General features: G+C 34.1%; 2 protein-coding genes across 3 annotated transcripts; one reads left to right on the top strand and one right to left on the bottom strand.

Moving 5' to 3' along the window:
• Positions 1-312: 312 nt before the first annotated feature.
• LOC126702630 (protein Asterix) lies at positions 313-3,535 on the bottom strand. The gene is made up of 3 exons (XM_050401392.1): positions 3,269-3,535; positions 3,083-3,183; positions 313-540 (listed from the first exon to the last, which is right to left on the bottom strand). Exons 1-3 carry the CDS (start codon positions 3,422-3,424, stop codon positions 477-479), a joined length of 321 nt encoding a protein of 106 aa, XP_050257349.1. The 5' UTR covers positions 3,425-3,535; the 3' UTR covers positions 313-476.
• Positions 3,536-6,520: 2,985 nt separating this feature from the next.
• On the top strand, positions 6,521-12,092 carry LOC126702981 (uncharacterized). 2 transcript variants are annotated; one of them, XM_050401862.1, is made up of 8 exons: positions 6,521-6,849; positions 7,741-7,825; positions 8,570-8,611; positions 9,259-9,427; positions 10,219-10,271; positions 10,374-10,595; positions 11,079-11,125; positions 11,498-12,092. In XM_050401862.1, exons 1-8 carry the CDS (start codon positions 6,557-6,559, stop codon positions 11,550-11,552), a joined length of 966 nt encoding a protein of 321 aa, XP_050257819.1. In that variant the 5' UTR covers positions 6,521-6,556; the 3' UTR covers positions 11,553-12,092. The 2 variants fall into 2 exon arrangements, with proteins under 2 accessions (XP_050257819.1, XP_050257820.1); XM_050401863.1 differs by having other exon boundaries at positions 6,702-6,849; positions 7,713-7,825.
• The last annotated feature ends 3,976 nt before the right edge of the window (positions 12,093-16,068 follow it).

Here is a 16,068-nt window from a genome sequence, read left to right as displayed (position 1 = left end):
TACAAAGGCGCCAATTGAGCTAAAAAGCTCTTGGCGACTGTAAACATATTTCAAACATGCATGACGTAATACTCTTTAAGTGCTATAGCAAATGCAACACTATATTAGTATACTCTGCATCAGCATAAATAAATAGATGAAATTGAGAACCAAAAATGCATTTTCACCATTCATTATTCTATTGATACTTGAATCATTAAGTAGGTAATGCTACAACCTGCCTACTAGTCTTGGTAGTTAGTACACCAATGTCATTAGGTTTTGTCGGGTTTTGGGGGGGAAGGGGGGCTATGTGAAGCACTTCTTCCATGGTAGAGCTAAAACTGCATCCATATAATTTGAATAACATTGTCACAGAAGGTGTCCAAGCAAAATTACAAATTTCATTAACAGTATACCCCAAAACAACAAAAAAATCACCATCAGAAGAACGGAGCCTTCAAAGAGTTTGTCTTGACTATGTGAACCATGAAATCTTAACCTTTTCTGCCTGGTCGAGCAGGCCCAAAGTAGTTCGTGACTAATCCCATAATAGCAAACCTGGTGTTCATAATTCCAACATAAAAGATGTAAGATAAGTAACCAATAACACCATCATATTGAAGCACAGATGAGAAAAGGCAAATACGTTGAGGACTGAAAGTCTTAAACTAAATAAAAATAAAAAATAAAAATAAAGGAATCAGTATCCTTCTCACAAGCTTGAAGATCAACAATTCGACACTGATGTAAAATTTTCCCATAGAAGTTAAACCAACAATTTGGAGTGGAGCTCCACTACACTTAGTATATCTAATGACTACCGAAATCCCATATAGTTTAGCTTATCTGTTTTTTGGCTGCAGATATTATATTCTTCTCTAATTATATGTCAATCGTTTGTACACAATGAAGCCCTAAAATTGCATTGAAAGGTAAGATTACACAAAGCTGGAACAGATTAGCAAACTAGCCATGCAGTGTCCTTTTATCCAACAAACATGTAAACTTAAAATAGACATACAATTACTACACTTTGTGTAGAATCCTAAGATGAGGACATCTTCAAACCTACTCTAAAGAAAAATGCTGCCTCAAAGTGATAAGTTACTCCCCCTTTTCAGCTGTATATGGCTTCTTAAAAGGTATGGCTGTGTTACCCTTTATTTATTTGTTTGTTTACAAGGAACTCATAGTGTCTCATTTGATACTGACTATTACAAGGGAGAAACTATGATAGGGTGGTGTGCCCTATCAGTCTTGATGGGCACCACCCCTTTTACCTATATTGGATGGAACTTTTAACACTTTAAGATATTCAATAGGTTAAGGATTCCTAAAGAAGAGATAACAAAGTGAAAACTAATAATTTAAATGTTTTTTCCTATGGGAAAAAAAGGGGGACTCTAATCTTGCCCATATATGCAGAGCTATCCACCATTCAAACTCAAGTGGAGAAAGAAAAAGCCATTTAGCTCTAATAATTCATGCGAAATTTAAAAGATGTACATTTATATTTTTTAAAGATTTATTTGAATGCCTTTGATCTATAGATAATTTTATCAGTTTATACAAAAGTAGGCAAGGTCTCACCAATGTTAATAGGGCACCACCTCATCATACTTTATATCTTATTAATTTTATGGAAGACAAAATATAAGAAATCAAATCATTTTAAAACATTTGTTAACATTTGTGGGAACAACTTTACTCTCTATATAGGTCCAAACGATTGCAGCAAATTACAATCACCAAGTAAATAACCAAAGAGACCATTTGCATCAAAACCTACCATTAAGTCATTAACACAATCTAAAAATCAACTACCGAAAGAAATTGCCAAGTAGATAACTTGAATTTGCAATAGAATATTTTCTTCTTTGTAATAATGGCACAGAAATGGACCTGGTCAACCGTAAAACAAGACAAAAACAGATAGAATAAAAGGCCAATGAATCCTCAACAATTTCACCAAAAGTCAGTTCAAATTTCCATGTCTGCAAATAATTAGCAAAAAAGGGTTACTATATCCTAAAATTGGCACTTCCTCCTAAGAGAAGGCCATTGAGTGCTGAATTTTTTTTTTTTTTTTTTTTTTTTTTTGATAGGTAATAACAGTTTTATTGATGAGAAAAGTACAATGTGTTTACGATAGTAAACCCACTACACTACTTATCAAAAAAAATAGTAAACCCACTACACTTGAAGCGAATACAAACAAATCAAAGGGAAGAGTTAACAGAAATAAGGAAATCAGACAAGGAAATACAATGCATAAAATCAGACATTGAGTGCTGATTTTATCCATTTAATTATGGGCTGATCTGAAATATCTAGGACATCAAGAAGTGGAGGTTTAGGCTATTCATGTCAACTTCGGTTCTCTCTTCTAGCAGTAAAATCTTGGGCATTTCGAGTCTTTTGGCAACTTTGAATAAGCTAAATACTGCTCATTCTAGACCAAAATAGCCATTTCCAAGGTTTTCATAACCAAATGTCAATACCCGTCATTAGCGTCTAAAGGGTCTTCGCTTGTACTACACGGACCATACAGAGTAGTAGTATGAATTTGTTCAGATCTTCGATTGTGAAAAAACTAAAAAGCACAGATACTTGAAACTAGCAGCCGAATCTGTATCATATACATATCCAATATTGACCAGAATACAATGGGATACTTTTTTAGTCCTTTTTCTTAAATTCTTCCCTCCCTCTGGCTCACACGCACACTCAATCAAACTAATAGCTTCTTAACTACTAGTTTTATTATTTAGACATATTTTATGCCTTTTTATCACTTCTTATAATTTTTTTAACTCGAAAAGTCTCTTATCATCGAATAAGAGATTTGGGATTCGAACGAGCAGTCACCATAGGTTAAAACTATCTCTCAAAAAAAAAAAAAAATTTAAAACTAAAAATTAGCACAATATGTAGTATCAATGGCTTAGCATATACTAAATTTTCAAGAATTGACAGATCCAGAAATTTCCTAATATCTCCGATGTGTTTAATCAAGAAATCTTAGAATCCCTAATGGTTTCATGAGCATGAAAATGAAGTTGATTCACATACAGAAATGAAAAGGAAAAAGTGAACTTACATCATGGCCATGGAGACCTGTTTGAGATCGGTTTCGAAATTGCGCAAGTTGGTGAGCGATTGGGCGCAGAAAATGATAGCAAGCCACGAGCTTAGCTTGTACTGCAAAAAAACCATAAACATAAGAATTTCAAATAAATGCACAGATTAAGATCAACATTGAAAGGTAGAGGAGAGAGTAGGGGACCCTGAACATAACACCGGCGATGCCGAAGATGACGGCGATGAAGCCGGAGTAATCGACCGGGAGATCTTGAGGGTTCACCAACGGAGCCACGAATGGCTTCGCCGCCGACGGCATACGCGGATCGTTGGCCGAGTTTGAGTTCCCGTGCGATGACATCTCAGATACGATTCGTTTCGATCTCTTCTCTCTCTTGCTCTGTGTGGAAATGTGGCTCGGTGGCTGGCTACCTCGTGCACCTCAGCTCAGCTGACTAGTATGTAAAAAAAAGGTCTCCCCACCACCTCATCATCATTGGAACCATGTGGGACCAACTCTCAACGCTTTCTTTTTTTAGTTTTTTTTTTTACTAAATTACATAAATGATTTCTATCCTTTACACCATATTTTAATTTGATCTCTAATTTTTCAATTGTGTTAATTTGATCTCTAACTTTTTAGTGCCGTGTCAACTTAATCCCTACCATTATTTCATGGATGAAAAAATCTAACGTGCCCAACGGCCTAAATAAAAAATTAATTTATTGCCACGTCAATGAACACATGTCTTGCCATGTTAGTTTTTTTTTTTTTTTAACCCAAATTAATTTAACCCTAATCAAATCTTTTTCTTTTTTTGGGTTTGATAAGAAAATTTGCAGATTTTATTAAAGAGGGGCAGACCCAAATTAAATCTAAAACACATATCTCCTTAAAATCTAAAATCCCTAACGGTGAGGACGGCGGCGCCTTCTCCTTCCAGCAGCACCTTCTTTACTCCAGCAACACCAAGTTTATCTCTTCTGTGTGAATCTGGTACCTTTAGAATCATGTGACTTCTTGTGCAAAAGTTCATTTGAATGTGTTTGTCTGTATGAGTTTATTACTACAAGTGGGTCCAAGCATTTAAGGTAGAGATGGTCTCAAACAGATTCACAGTGGACTATAACGAAGTTCTTTTTTTTTTTTTTCCCGAGCTGTGACTATAACGAAGTTAAAGGGTTAAAAAAAGGAGTTTCTTTATTGCAGCAACCATAGGGCCAATCTCCACTAATGCGAGATTGAGCATAAAAATCAAGTAAAAAAAAGATTATATATAAGCAAAACGCCAAAACATGAAGTAGAAAAGTACGAAAAATACACAAAACTGAGCCAAATGAAAATACAAAATTAAGAGAGACACAACTAGTTCTGCTGGAGTAGAGAAGGTGCTGCTGGAAGAGAGAAGCTGTCGGAAGGAGAAGGCGTCGTCGTCCTCACGATTAGGGATTTTGGATTTTAGGGAGATATGTGTTTTTATTTGGGTCTGCCCAATTTAATAAAACCAGAAAACTTTCTAAAAAAAAAAAAAAAAGAACTAATGTGGCAAGACATGTGTCCAATAAATTAATTTTTTATTTAAGCCATTTGACATGTCAGACTTTTCCATCCATGAGATAACGGTAGGAATTAAGTTGACACGGCACTAAAAGGTTAGGGACTAAATTGACACAATTGAAATGTTAGGGACCAAATTGAAATATAATGTAAAAGACATGAACCATTTATGTAGTTTACCCAAAATTTTCATTTTAATTACACTTTTAAAATTTATTTTCTTAATTTAATCTTCTTCTTCTTTTTTAAGAGAGTTCCAATTTATGGCATCTGCTCTTGATGAACTCTTTAAGCAGGAATTGAACCTCAGATCTCTTATACAAACATCATAGACTTTACCAGTTAAGCTAACTAGAACCCACTTCTTAATTTAATCCTGAAAGTCTAGTGACACACAAAACCATATGACATTTTAATGTCACACTTATTTTTAGTCGTGGTAGCCTAGTAAGTTCCAATATAATTTTAAAATTTAGTTTTGTTAGCAAAAGACCTAATCATGTATAAATTATCAAGTTATTTAAATTTTAAAATAATACGAATAATACTGTGGTATTTTGTATACCTTCAAAAAAAAAAAAGAGGATCCTTTTTCCCTAAACTAGGAATAAAATGATACTCCCTTAAATTTTTTATAAATGCAAGAATGAATATTAATATCTAACTTTCTTAATGAAATCATATATATTATATTAAATTTTCTCAACAATATATATTGAGTAAAAGTTCAATTCAGGGTCTAAATTTAATTGACTCTAAAAAATCCAAATTTGATTCTAATTAAACACTAATTTTGTGTCATGTGTCTTTAATTGCCCACTAATTTGATGCCAAGTATTTCTATATTTTAAATAGGCTTTGATTTGTGCTAAGTGTCATTTCATTTCTCATTTTATATCAAGTTTTTTTACAAGTAAATTCATTATCTAGACTTAAAAATTATAAATATTTCTACGTAAAACTTTGAATATGTAATACTTTCAACTTATTTAAAACTATTTAAGTTCATCTAAAACTACTTCTAACCCATTATATTTAAATCTAATTTGAAACCAATTTTAATCTATTTAAAACTATTCATATTTTCTAATAAAAATTAATTATTAGTTTACCTATATTCTAAATAAGTAAATAATGTAAAAATCCAAATTTTAACACTTTTATTTATAATTTATTGAGTTAAGATTGTATGTGACACCTATCATAATAATAAGCTATGCAAACATGCTAGGTTATATAAAGATCAATTGTTTATATCTTATTTAAAAAGTGCACTCATAAAAAAAATTATTTTATCACAATAACAAAAGATAAGTTAAAAAGTAACAAAATAATTTTGTTGTTAAAATAAAATAAACAAGAATGAACAATTTGCATGTTCTACCAAATAATATTCTTACAAGATTTTTTTAAGAGTCGACAAAATATAGGAATGACCAACATTTATATTTAACTAATAAATCAATTTTAATATGGACCTAAGTATGTTTATTTTTATATGTATCAAGCTAGCATTCTATTTAAATTGTTATGTAACATTTTGTTTATATTGAATAAAGTAACTTGACTATAATTTTTTTTAATCCTAAATTTCTTTTTTTTTTTATAAACTAATCCTAAATTTCTTATTCTATAATAAGAAACTTTATTAATTGAGCTACTTAAAAACTCACATTGCAATTTTATTTTTAAAAACTTCCAAAATATTTATTTACAACTTTTTAATGGAATTGGATAAACTATTTGTAGCAGTAGCACGAAGTAGAATTTATAAAAATTGGATTCTAAAAACCAAAAATTAAAAATAAAATAAAAATGTATTTATAGAAATTAACACAAAATGACTTGTAGTACAGAATCAAAAACCCCTCCGTGTTAAACCCCCCCCCCCCCCCCCCCCCAACCCACCTTTTCACATTGGCATCAGCTTCATCAATGGCGGGCCAACCTGAAACCCCAACAATGGAAACCCTAGACCCACAAACCCCTTCTCCTTCTTCTTCTTCTTCTTCTACTGTTTCTTATTCAAAGCTAACAAACCCAAGTTTTCAAAATCAAAACCCTTCACCAATGCCACCATCACTGACAAGGCTATGGAGACCAGCCGCGCAGCGAAACCTCCGAAACCAGTGGTCCAAATTGGTTTCTTGTAGGAAACAATGGGTTTCTTCTTCTTCTAGTGGAAAGTCCCACGCTACCTCTCTTGTCAATGCCCATCTCTCTCAGAGGTATCTATCTTACACTTTTCCTTTTCTTTTCTTCTTTTGGGTTTTTTTTGTTTGTTCATGTTTTGGTTCAGTATTCATTTTTGTGATGTGGGTATTTTGTGGTTTTCCGGGTTGTGTTTGGGTTTGTATGTTATGCTCTGTTTGCTTGCTGAGAAAATGTGGGGTTTTGATTTTGGGTATTGATGTTCTGCCTATAATACAACTTTGCACCTTTAAATTTGACCGTTTACAATTCAGTATCTTAAAGTTTCATTTAAAAATAAATAAAAAATTAGTCTTTTAACTTTGATTTTCTTTTTTTTCTTTTTTTTGGGTTCAATTTAGTTATTCCGCCTAGTTCTGTCCATTCTCGCTGTTAATTTTAGTATTTTTTTTTACTCTCCAAAATGAATTGTTTTGGTGGACTTAATGGAGTGGATCAGACAAAATGACTACCTCAGAAATGAATGAATGTTAATAGACTGAGTGAGGGGGAAAAAAACTTTTAGATTAATGAATTGAATACAATTCAAAAATAAAGGCTGTACTTTGTAACTTAGCTTTATGTTTTTGCACTTTGGGTAGGTATATTTGGTTTAAAGTGTTCTGCTCTGGTTGGTTCCTGAGAAAATGTAGGGAAGACAAAAACTTGGGTTTTAAGTTTTGGTTCTCTTGGATTATGGGTATGTCATTTTTCTGATATTTTCTGATACTAGATAATGTGAAACTTTGCTTAACCATGCCTGGTCTGCTCTGGCTTAGTTAAGGTTTTATGCTTCATTTATTGTGGATTGACTTTGGTTAAAATTGGCAGCAATGAAGTATTAGTTTGTACATTAATAAGGTTTTTTTTTGTGGTGATTTATGTGAGTTCTGAAATTCAGGGTTTATATGGGTTGATAATTGATTCAGATACATGCCTTCAATGGAGCTGGGTGTTCTAAGTGACATGCTCAATATAAGAAAGAAAGCGGGTCAGAAATTGTTTAAGCAGCAGGTAATTATCAGTTGAATCTATTTTTAATTTCTTTGCATGTGCTAGTGATTGAGATTTTGTCAGAATCTTTGGCTAAAGACTATTTTTATCAAGTTTTTTGGGTAAAGCTGATGAAAAGTTTTCATGCTTCACTTTCGTAAATTGATCTGAATCTTGGATTACGGGAATATTTTTGAAAATATTTGGCCAAATCACTTATCAGAAAAAAAAAAAATTTTGGCCAGTCTTTAATTTACATTAATCATGTAAGTTGAGACTGCAAACTAGGTAAGTATTCCAAATAATTTCTGAAAATTTGAGAATGACCAGCTCATTGAAGTTCTGGAAGCCAAGTTTGAAGTTTTGGATAAAGATTGCACAGAACTTGGCTTATAGTATGACACAAACTATAAAATTACCATGAAGCCTGGAGATCATGTTACTTCATAACATTTTATGTAGATTATAATGCATTGTAGATAGCTAGATATGTTCTGTTTTTGAAGATCAATTTGTCTGCAATGAACTTTCTGCATGGTTTTGGCAGATTTTCTATAATGAACTGTGGTTTTTTAAACCGAACAACAACATGAATTTGGCAATTAATATTACTACTAAGCTTATAAGAGGACCTTTAGTCCATCATGCATAGAAGTGTTTCCTGTAATAACTTACTTTTATGATATGATGCATTCAAATCTTTAATGGTATTTTATAATCCAGTTTTGTGTGTCTGTTGGTACTTACTGAATCTTGTTGTTTCAGGAAACTTTTCAGAGCAAACTTTTATCATCATACAAAGACATGGTAATGTATTCATCATCCAAAAAGTATGAAATGTGTGTTCTAGAATATTATACTTGAGCATCTAAGAAAATTTGTATTATACTTTTCTTTTTCATTTAGAGCAGTCAAAGAATTTCCAAGAATCTACTCTGTAGCAATATATTTCAGTGGGGTTTCTCATTTTGTGGTCAAAAGTTTGGTGTTGGCCACTTGATCTGGCTTGCCACCTAAATGCAAAAGCAATTTTCCAGTATAGCTGGAAGCCTGACAATATGGTTGATTTTTTTATTAAAAAAAAAAATAAAATCATATAATTAATTGGAAAGGCATCAGTTGAGTTTTTCTTTCTACCAAACACCTTTCCCAAATCCCCCAAAATTCGGAGCTTTGTGCATTGGGTACAACCTTTTCATTGTTTACTTTGATTTGGTAAAATCCTTTATATTAAGTTGTACCAAGAACAAGCCAAAACAAACAGAATACATACGCTATTTTTTGTGATTCATGTCAGCATGTGTTAATTTAGCTTCTTTTGGACTTCAGAAAGAATGGAATATTTCAAGAGATATTTTGGTAACTATATTGTTATTATCTGCATTTCAGATTACGTGATTCAAATATTTTACAAGATGTATCTATTCTGTTTGATTTAACAAGTTTGTCTACAGGTGGCTGCTGTAACTCAAATGGTCAATGCTAGCAAATCCATGAGAACTTTTCTCAAAGGGCCAAGCAATAGTGCGCTTGTACAATTTTCTAGTTTTTCTGGAGATCAGAATGACTCTGGAGATGGTGGTGGAATTCCAGTCTTTGCATTTTGGTCAATCTCTTCTCATGGTATGTTGATTGCAATTTTTATTACTGGATCTTGTTTTTCAGTATAAATTAATATGCATCTATGCCCATTACAGTTTGGTATTTCCAAGTTATCTTTGACAGTATCAATCTACATCATCCCTAACTTATCCTTTTTAACTATTTTGTTAATTAGTTGTACTTTCAGATCATTTTTGCATGGAAGTTTGAAACACACCAATTTTAAAAACTTGGCTGAGCTTTATTTCTTTATTTCTTGATGAAGACATATCTCTTTATGAACAATTTTTACCTATCAAAAAAAATGTATTTTCTCTAAAATTGGGATGATGAAAACTTTTTAATTAATGAATAGTTAAAGAAAAACTACAATGTCAAATCAATGGATGGATATTTGGTCAGAACTTGCTGGATGTTTGATGGTGAGGAGCAGAGTTTATTGGCGCTTAAGGGATTTTTATGTGATCTATTTTAATTATGGATGGTGGATTCATTTGCTAGTTGTTTACTTTTCTATGTTTTATCTTTTTAGATTATTGAATCTTTGTCTTTTGAATTTTTTTTTCTTACCTTTTGTTTTCCCACTCTGTTGCTGGTGTTTTCCCTTGCATACTTTGGTGTACTAGGTTGTGCCCCTTAAATGTTTTCAAAAAAATGACTTGCTTATTTAAAAATTAAAATTAAGGTAACAATGTCAAATCCATGACAAATTTAAGCCTCACTTCTAAATATATTTATTTATGTCTAAATCGATATACATTTTTTGACTTAATTCATATAATGTGATGATTCTTATCCTTGAACAATCTCAGAGCAATTGGCAGAGGAGCTCGTTCAGATGTTTATAATGGAACTAAATTTGAAGGTAGTTGTATTTTTCTTTGACCACAGGGAAATTTTGTTTAATTTGAACATTTTCAGTTATATTTCTTCTTTATCGATAACTAGTATTGTTTGGTCTGGGCAGCGGTTGCTGGTACTAGAGTTACTGTCTACTAGTTGTAACGATCCACAGGTGAATGAGTTGCATTGGTCAGATCAGCTTTATCCAGGAGAATTTGATCATTTGAGTATGTGCAACCTTTTTTCTCAAGAAACTTGTGAGCCAGTCCCACCAAAATTGATGGATTTGAAATCTGATGCATCCACTGTACGAAGTAATAACCAGCCAAACCCTGAGGTTTTGCAGGTACTGGATTCAACAGTGTGTATAACAAAATAATTTAAAAGGCATGCAACTAGCCATGTAATACATGTATGATAGAAACACCTGGGCTTTGGATTTAAAGCGTGGACTGAGGTTATAGAGGTCCCTTTAGCAACATCCAACTTTATCTAACAAATGAGATTAAACACTGGGAGATGTCTAATAAAATATTGATGAGATTAATTAATAAGATGTTAATAATAACCATAATAGTTGTAACACTAACTGAGTATTTTTATTAAAAAATCTTTAAAGAAAAAATGCCATGTGGCAGAAGAACTGAACTTAGCATAGCCATATGACATACTTTTGACAATTCTAGGGTTTCTAGATCTGAATTTTCTCCAAGTTTCAGCTTTTATATATTAATATATGGATACTATTTTTTTCTTGGAATTTTTCTGAAATAATTTTTTTTTCTTTTTTGGGTGCTTATCTGAACTAGTGAATTGTCTTGTGTTGCAGGTTTATATAACAACATGGCTTGCAGAGGTGAACATAGATACTCTTAGGTAAAAGTTGGAGTTCAAGAACGCAATCTCTCTTTATTTTTTACCTCTCTATTTTTCCAAAAAGAGATGATAGCTTGGGCTCAACAGTCCAGTGGGTATCAAATAATAATAGTTGCATCACCTGTCTGTGCCAAAAAAAAATTGCAGGGGGGTAAACATTTTCACTCTGGAATTGCTTAGAAATGTAGAAAAGTACAAACCTAAATACCATTAGCTGAGTTGACTGTTTCCAAATTGTTGAAGAAAAACCATATCAAACCATGAGTATACATAGATAAATGCGTCTCCAAACTCTTTACTGTAATCTGGAGTGTCACTAGCACAAAAGTTACCAACATTTTTATATTCTTTTTTTTTTTTTTTCCTCCACAGGGTTGATGAAATATTTGCTGTAATAGGGGAAGAAATGCATCTTGGGCTTACATGAGCTATTCTCTTGGCAAAAGACTTATTGTATTAAATTTATCCGACCTCCCCAGACCATGAAGGATGTTCTGTTTTCACTACATCCATTGTAGACAATGAGAATGTGAATGTAATCATCGCTGAATCTCTTGCATCGTAAAGCATGTTATTCTTCACTTTGCAGAAGTAGCAAGAGAAGGAAGTCCTACCATAGAGTTGTCTCCAGGCTATGGATTATTTTTTCCCACCAGCAAGTTGCAGTCACAATGGCAGTTTGACTTCCATTAAAACCAAGCCTAGAACCAAGACAAATGAAGATGAAACAGTTGGCGTTTGGTTATATAACTAGAAGAAAGCTACTAACAGGAATTCTTAAAAATTTATGTGGACATTGAATCAAATATATGTCTTGTTTATGGAGGAACATTGTACAGCAAAATATATGCTTTGGGGGCTAGATCTTCACTGTTTTGTTTATTTGGCCAACAGAATGTGGTAACTGATACATGATTCGTCAGTGTATCATTTCATTAATACAGGGTTAACAGAACTATCATTGTCATTTTTCCATTTCAAAATCACGGGGTTTATTATTTTTGAAATTTTAGGTTTAAGAGTTTAATTTGTTACTTTTAAACCTATACTATTTAATTTGTTAAATCCCTAATTTTTAGGGTTTAAAATGTAATTTTTGCTTCATTTTATATCACAACAAAATGTGACTAGCTATTAGCATTCCGTATTTTTGTCTTAATTAGAAAAGAAGTGCTACACCACAACATTTTCACAAATTAGAAAGTGAAGAAAAAAATAGATAATTTGAAATGAAGTAAGAAAGAATATATAAATGAAAAGTAAACAGGTGTGTAGATGAATATTAATCCAAATGTCAACAAAACTGAGTTAACTCAATTTTTCTAAGCCTAAAACTGAAGGAATTTTTTTTTATTGACATCACAATGTTTAGGAATTTAACAAAAAATAAAAAATAAAACCAATTATTCTTGCATAGGTTTGTTCAAAGATTGATGACCGTGACCTTGCTCATCTTATTCATCCTTTGACATGAATTAGACTTTGATCATAATTACACACGAAATTAACGGTTGCCAATTTTGGGTCATAACTTATAACCGAAACTTAATTTCAAAAGAAAAATGTTAACGGAAGCAGGTCCAATGGAAAGAGATGGTAATTATGATAAGCTGCTCGTAGCCCTGCAATTCAACCTTAATAAATTGTTTTAGGAGCTACAAAACAACACTCTGATAAACTTAAAATAATTTGCTGAATAATTATTTATCCATGCAAATCCATCTAAAACATGTTGCATTAACACTCAAAAAAGATTTTTTTTTTTTTTTTTTTTTTTTTTTTGAGTTAGTTGATATTCCAATACTTTTTTTTTTTAGAAAGAAGACTACTATTTTATTGAAAACAGATCAGCCAGGATCAGCAAAGAGTACATCATAAAGGTGTGGTGGAATATCCTCCACCTACACCGACAAACCTCTAACATGTCTAACATGTCTATTACCACTTCTACGAATATGTGAAAAAGCAATACAATTACTGGTAACTAGAGTGGATTTTGCAGACTCGAGAATATGGCCAAATGTTGACAGGGAAGCTTCTGTGTTTCGGAGGGTGTTTATCACCACTTCCGAATCTCCCTCAAGTATAAACTCGGTGATCCCAAGTTCCTATGCAAAGGTCATCGCTCTCGCAACAGCCATGGCTTCCACAATAACTGGTGCGAACGGTAACGGTGCTTGTTTAGAAAGTGAGGCAATGGCATTTCCATGGCTGTCGCGGACTACCACACCCAAACCAGCCTTGCCCAACTCCGAAAAAGTGGCCCTGTCAAAGTTTAGTTTAAGACAGTTTTCCGGAGGAGGACGCCACTGGACACTGTGCTGAGAACGTGTGGCTGCTGCGTGGTTTGTGAGGGCACATTGGGACTGTTGGAAAGTAGCAAGAGCTTGTGAAGCTTGTTGGAAGATTTGTGCTTTGGGAAGAACACTTGAGTGTGCGCGCATTTGGTTTCGCCGATGCCATATCGTCCACATTACCATAGCCATGAGATCCACGTCCTTTCTTTTTTCGTGAGTCAGGTTGATCAGTTCTTTGATATTTGAAACATTAAACTGTCCCCGATCTTCAAAGCCTGGGATGTTTTGCCAAATCTCATCCAGCATGGGGCATTTCCATATAGCATGAATTGTTGTTTCGGACTCCCCACCACACTCTTCGCATTTATCTTCGGTTAGGATCTTCCTCCTCAACAGATTGCGCTTAGCTGGTATGACTTCTTTGCAAGCCCGCCACATGAAGTTCCACACTTTATTTGGGACATTTAGCCCCCAAATCAACTTCCATACCTCAGTTTGCTGCTGTGTGTTACCTGCAGGAGCACCCAAAGAAGGTAGTTTAGTTAAGAACTTTGAACCTGAGTTTACCGTGTAGTTACCTGAGGGAGTGAAAGGCCAGATGATTTTGTCCTCTACAGGGGTGCGGCTCAATGGAAAACTAAGAACCAGTGCGGCTTCTTCAGGTGACAACAAGTCGTGCACTAAATTTGCATCCCATGTTCTTGTACTTGGATTAATTAGATCAGCAACTCTATAGTCTTCAAAACCTGGTACAATATCTGATAGGACTCGTGGATGTTCCTGTGATGGTAACCAGGCATCATTCCAAATACTAATATCCTCTCCACACCCCACCCTCCATCTAGCACCCTTTAATAGGACATCTCTTCCTTTTAGGATACTATGCCAAGCGTGTGATCCAGAGCTAGAATCTTGAGCCTCCCATAAACTACAATTTGGAAAGAACTTCGTTTTAAAGATTCTATAGAATAGAGAATCCTTATTGTGAAGTAATCTCCAAGCTTGCTTAGCTAAGAGAGCATCGTTGAAATTGGCCAAATCCTTGAATCCCATTCCACCTTCTTTTTTAGGAAGACACAGTGTATCCCATTTCACCCAATGGACTTTTCTTCGTTCTCCTTTCTGACCCCACCAGAATCTTCTTATTAGGCTCTCAATTTCTGAACAAAGCCCTATTGGAAGTTTGAAGCAACTCATGGTGTAGGTTGGAATAGCCTGAACAACTGCTTTGATTAATATCTCCCTTCCAGCTTGTGATAGGAGTTTCTCCTTCCAACCCTGCAATTTCTTCCAAACTCGGTCCTTTATGTAATTGAAGCTTGCTTTTTTGTTTCTACCTACCAATGAGGGTAACCCCAGGTATCTTTCATACTGAATAATTTCTGGAACTCCCAAAGCCAACTTTATTTGATTTCTGGTATCATCAGTGGTAGATTTACTGAAGAAAATTGTCGTCTTGCTTCGGTTAATCTGTTGTCCTGAGAAACTTCCATACACATCTAGAATGTCTAAAACTTGTTGGCACTCCTCAATGGTGGCCCTGCAAAACAGCAAGCTATCATCTGCAAACAAAAGGTGTGTTAGGCGTGGGCTATTTCTACAAAGAGAGTAACCCTTAATATATCCTTGGTGAGCAGCTTTATTGATTAATCCATTAAGACCTTCAGTACAAAGTAAGAAAAGGAAATGAGAGAGAGGGTCTCCCTGTCTGATGTCCCTAGATGGTGTGATCATGCCCTTGGGTTCTCCATTCACCAATATCGAGTATGTCACAGTTTTAACACATAACATCATGAGATTGATCCAGTGCTCTGTGAACCCCATTTTTTCCATGACTGATTGTAGGTAGGACCATTCCACTCTATCATACGCTTTACTCATGTCCAACTTGATGGCCATATAACCTTCCTTCCCTGTGTATTTCTGCATGCTGTGTAAAGACTCAAAAGCTACCAGAATATTGTCAGAAATAAGGCGGCTTTTTGTAAAAGCACTTTGATTCTCAGTGATAATATTAGGCAAAATTTTCTTAAGTCTATTTGCAAGAACTTTTGAGAAAATTTTATACAAAACATTGCACAAACTAATAGGTCTAAATTCAAAAGCAGATTCAGGATTATTCTTTTTTGGAATGAGGGTGATAAAAGTGTGATTTAGGTGCTCAGGTAAAGTGGCCGAATTAAGATAATGCAACACAGTTTTAGAAATGTCATCACCAATTAAATTCCAATAGTGTTGATAAAAGAGGGGTGGCATACCGTCTAGCCCGGGGGCCTTTAGTGGGGCCATTTGGTTAATGGCTTGCTTTACCTCCAGATGGGTGAACTCGGCTGAGAGCTTGGAGTTCATTTCCTCGGTAATCACGGTTTGAATAGAATCTGTAGCCGAAGAACAATAATGCTAGTTTGTTGAGCTAAAGAGGGTCTGATAGTACTGCACTAGACAGTCCGCTATGCTTTCATTGTCCTCAACCACATGGCCATTGGAATCCTTCAGCTTCCGGATTAAATTTTTCCTCTTTCTTTGTGAAGCGTGGCTATGAAAGTATTTTGAGTTTCTATCTCCAAATTTTGCCCACATGACTTTTGATCTCTGGAACCAAAGTCTGTTTTCCTTATCCACCAGTTCAGCTATCTCTTTCTTCAA

This window comes from Quercus robur, chromosome 10, assembly GCF_932294415.1.
Source record: "Quercus robur chromosome 10, dhQueRobu3.1, whole genome shotgun sequence".
NCBI lineage: Eukaryota > Viridiplantae > Streptophyta > Magnoliopsida > Fagales > Fagaceae > Quercus > Quercus robur.
This window is presented reverse-complemented; position numbering and strand designations above follow the sequence as displayed.

What these genes read in the sequence shown, in the direction of transcription:
- LOC126702630 (XM_050401392.1), bottom strand. Translation starts at nt 3,424, where the DNA reads ATGTCATCGCACGGGAACTCAAACTCGGCCAACGATCCGCGTATGCCG. An exon ending in TCGCCGGTGTTATGTTCAGG is followed by an intron (nt 3,184 to 3,268) that starts GTCCCCTACTCT and finishes GTTTTTTTGCAG; the next exon opens with TACAAGCTAAGCTCGTGGCT. An exon ending in CAGGTCTCCATGGCCATGAT is followed by an intron (nt 541 to 3,082) that starts GTAAGTTCACTT and finishes TATGAACACCAG; the next exon opens with GTTTGCTATTATGGGATTAG.
- LOC126702981 (XM_050401862.1), top strand. Translation starts at nt 6,557, where the DNA reads ATGGCGGGCCAACCTGAAACCCCAACAATGGAAACCCTAGACCCACAA. An exon ending in AATGCCCATCTCTCTCAGAG is followed by an intron (nt 6,850 to 7,740) that starts GTATCTATCTTA and finishes TAATTGATTCAG; the next exon opens with ATACATGCCTTCAATGGAGC. An exon ending in TATCATCATACAAAGACATG is followed by an intron (nt 8,612 to 9,258) that starts GTAATGTATTCA and finishes GTTTGTCTACAG; the next exon opens with GTGGCTGCTGTAACTCAAAT.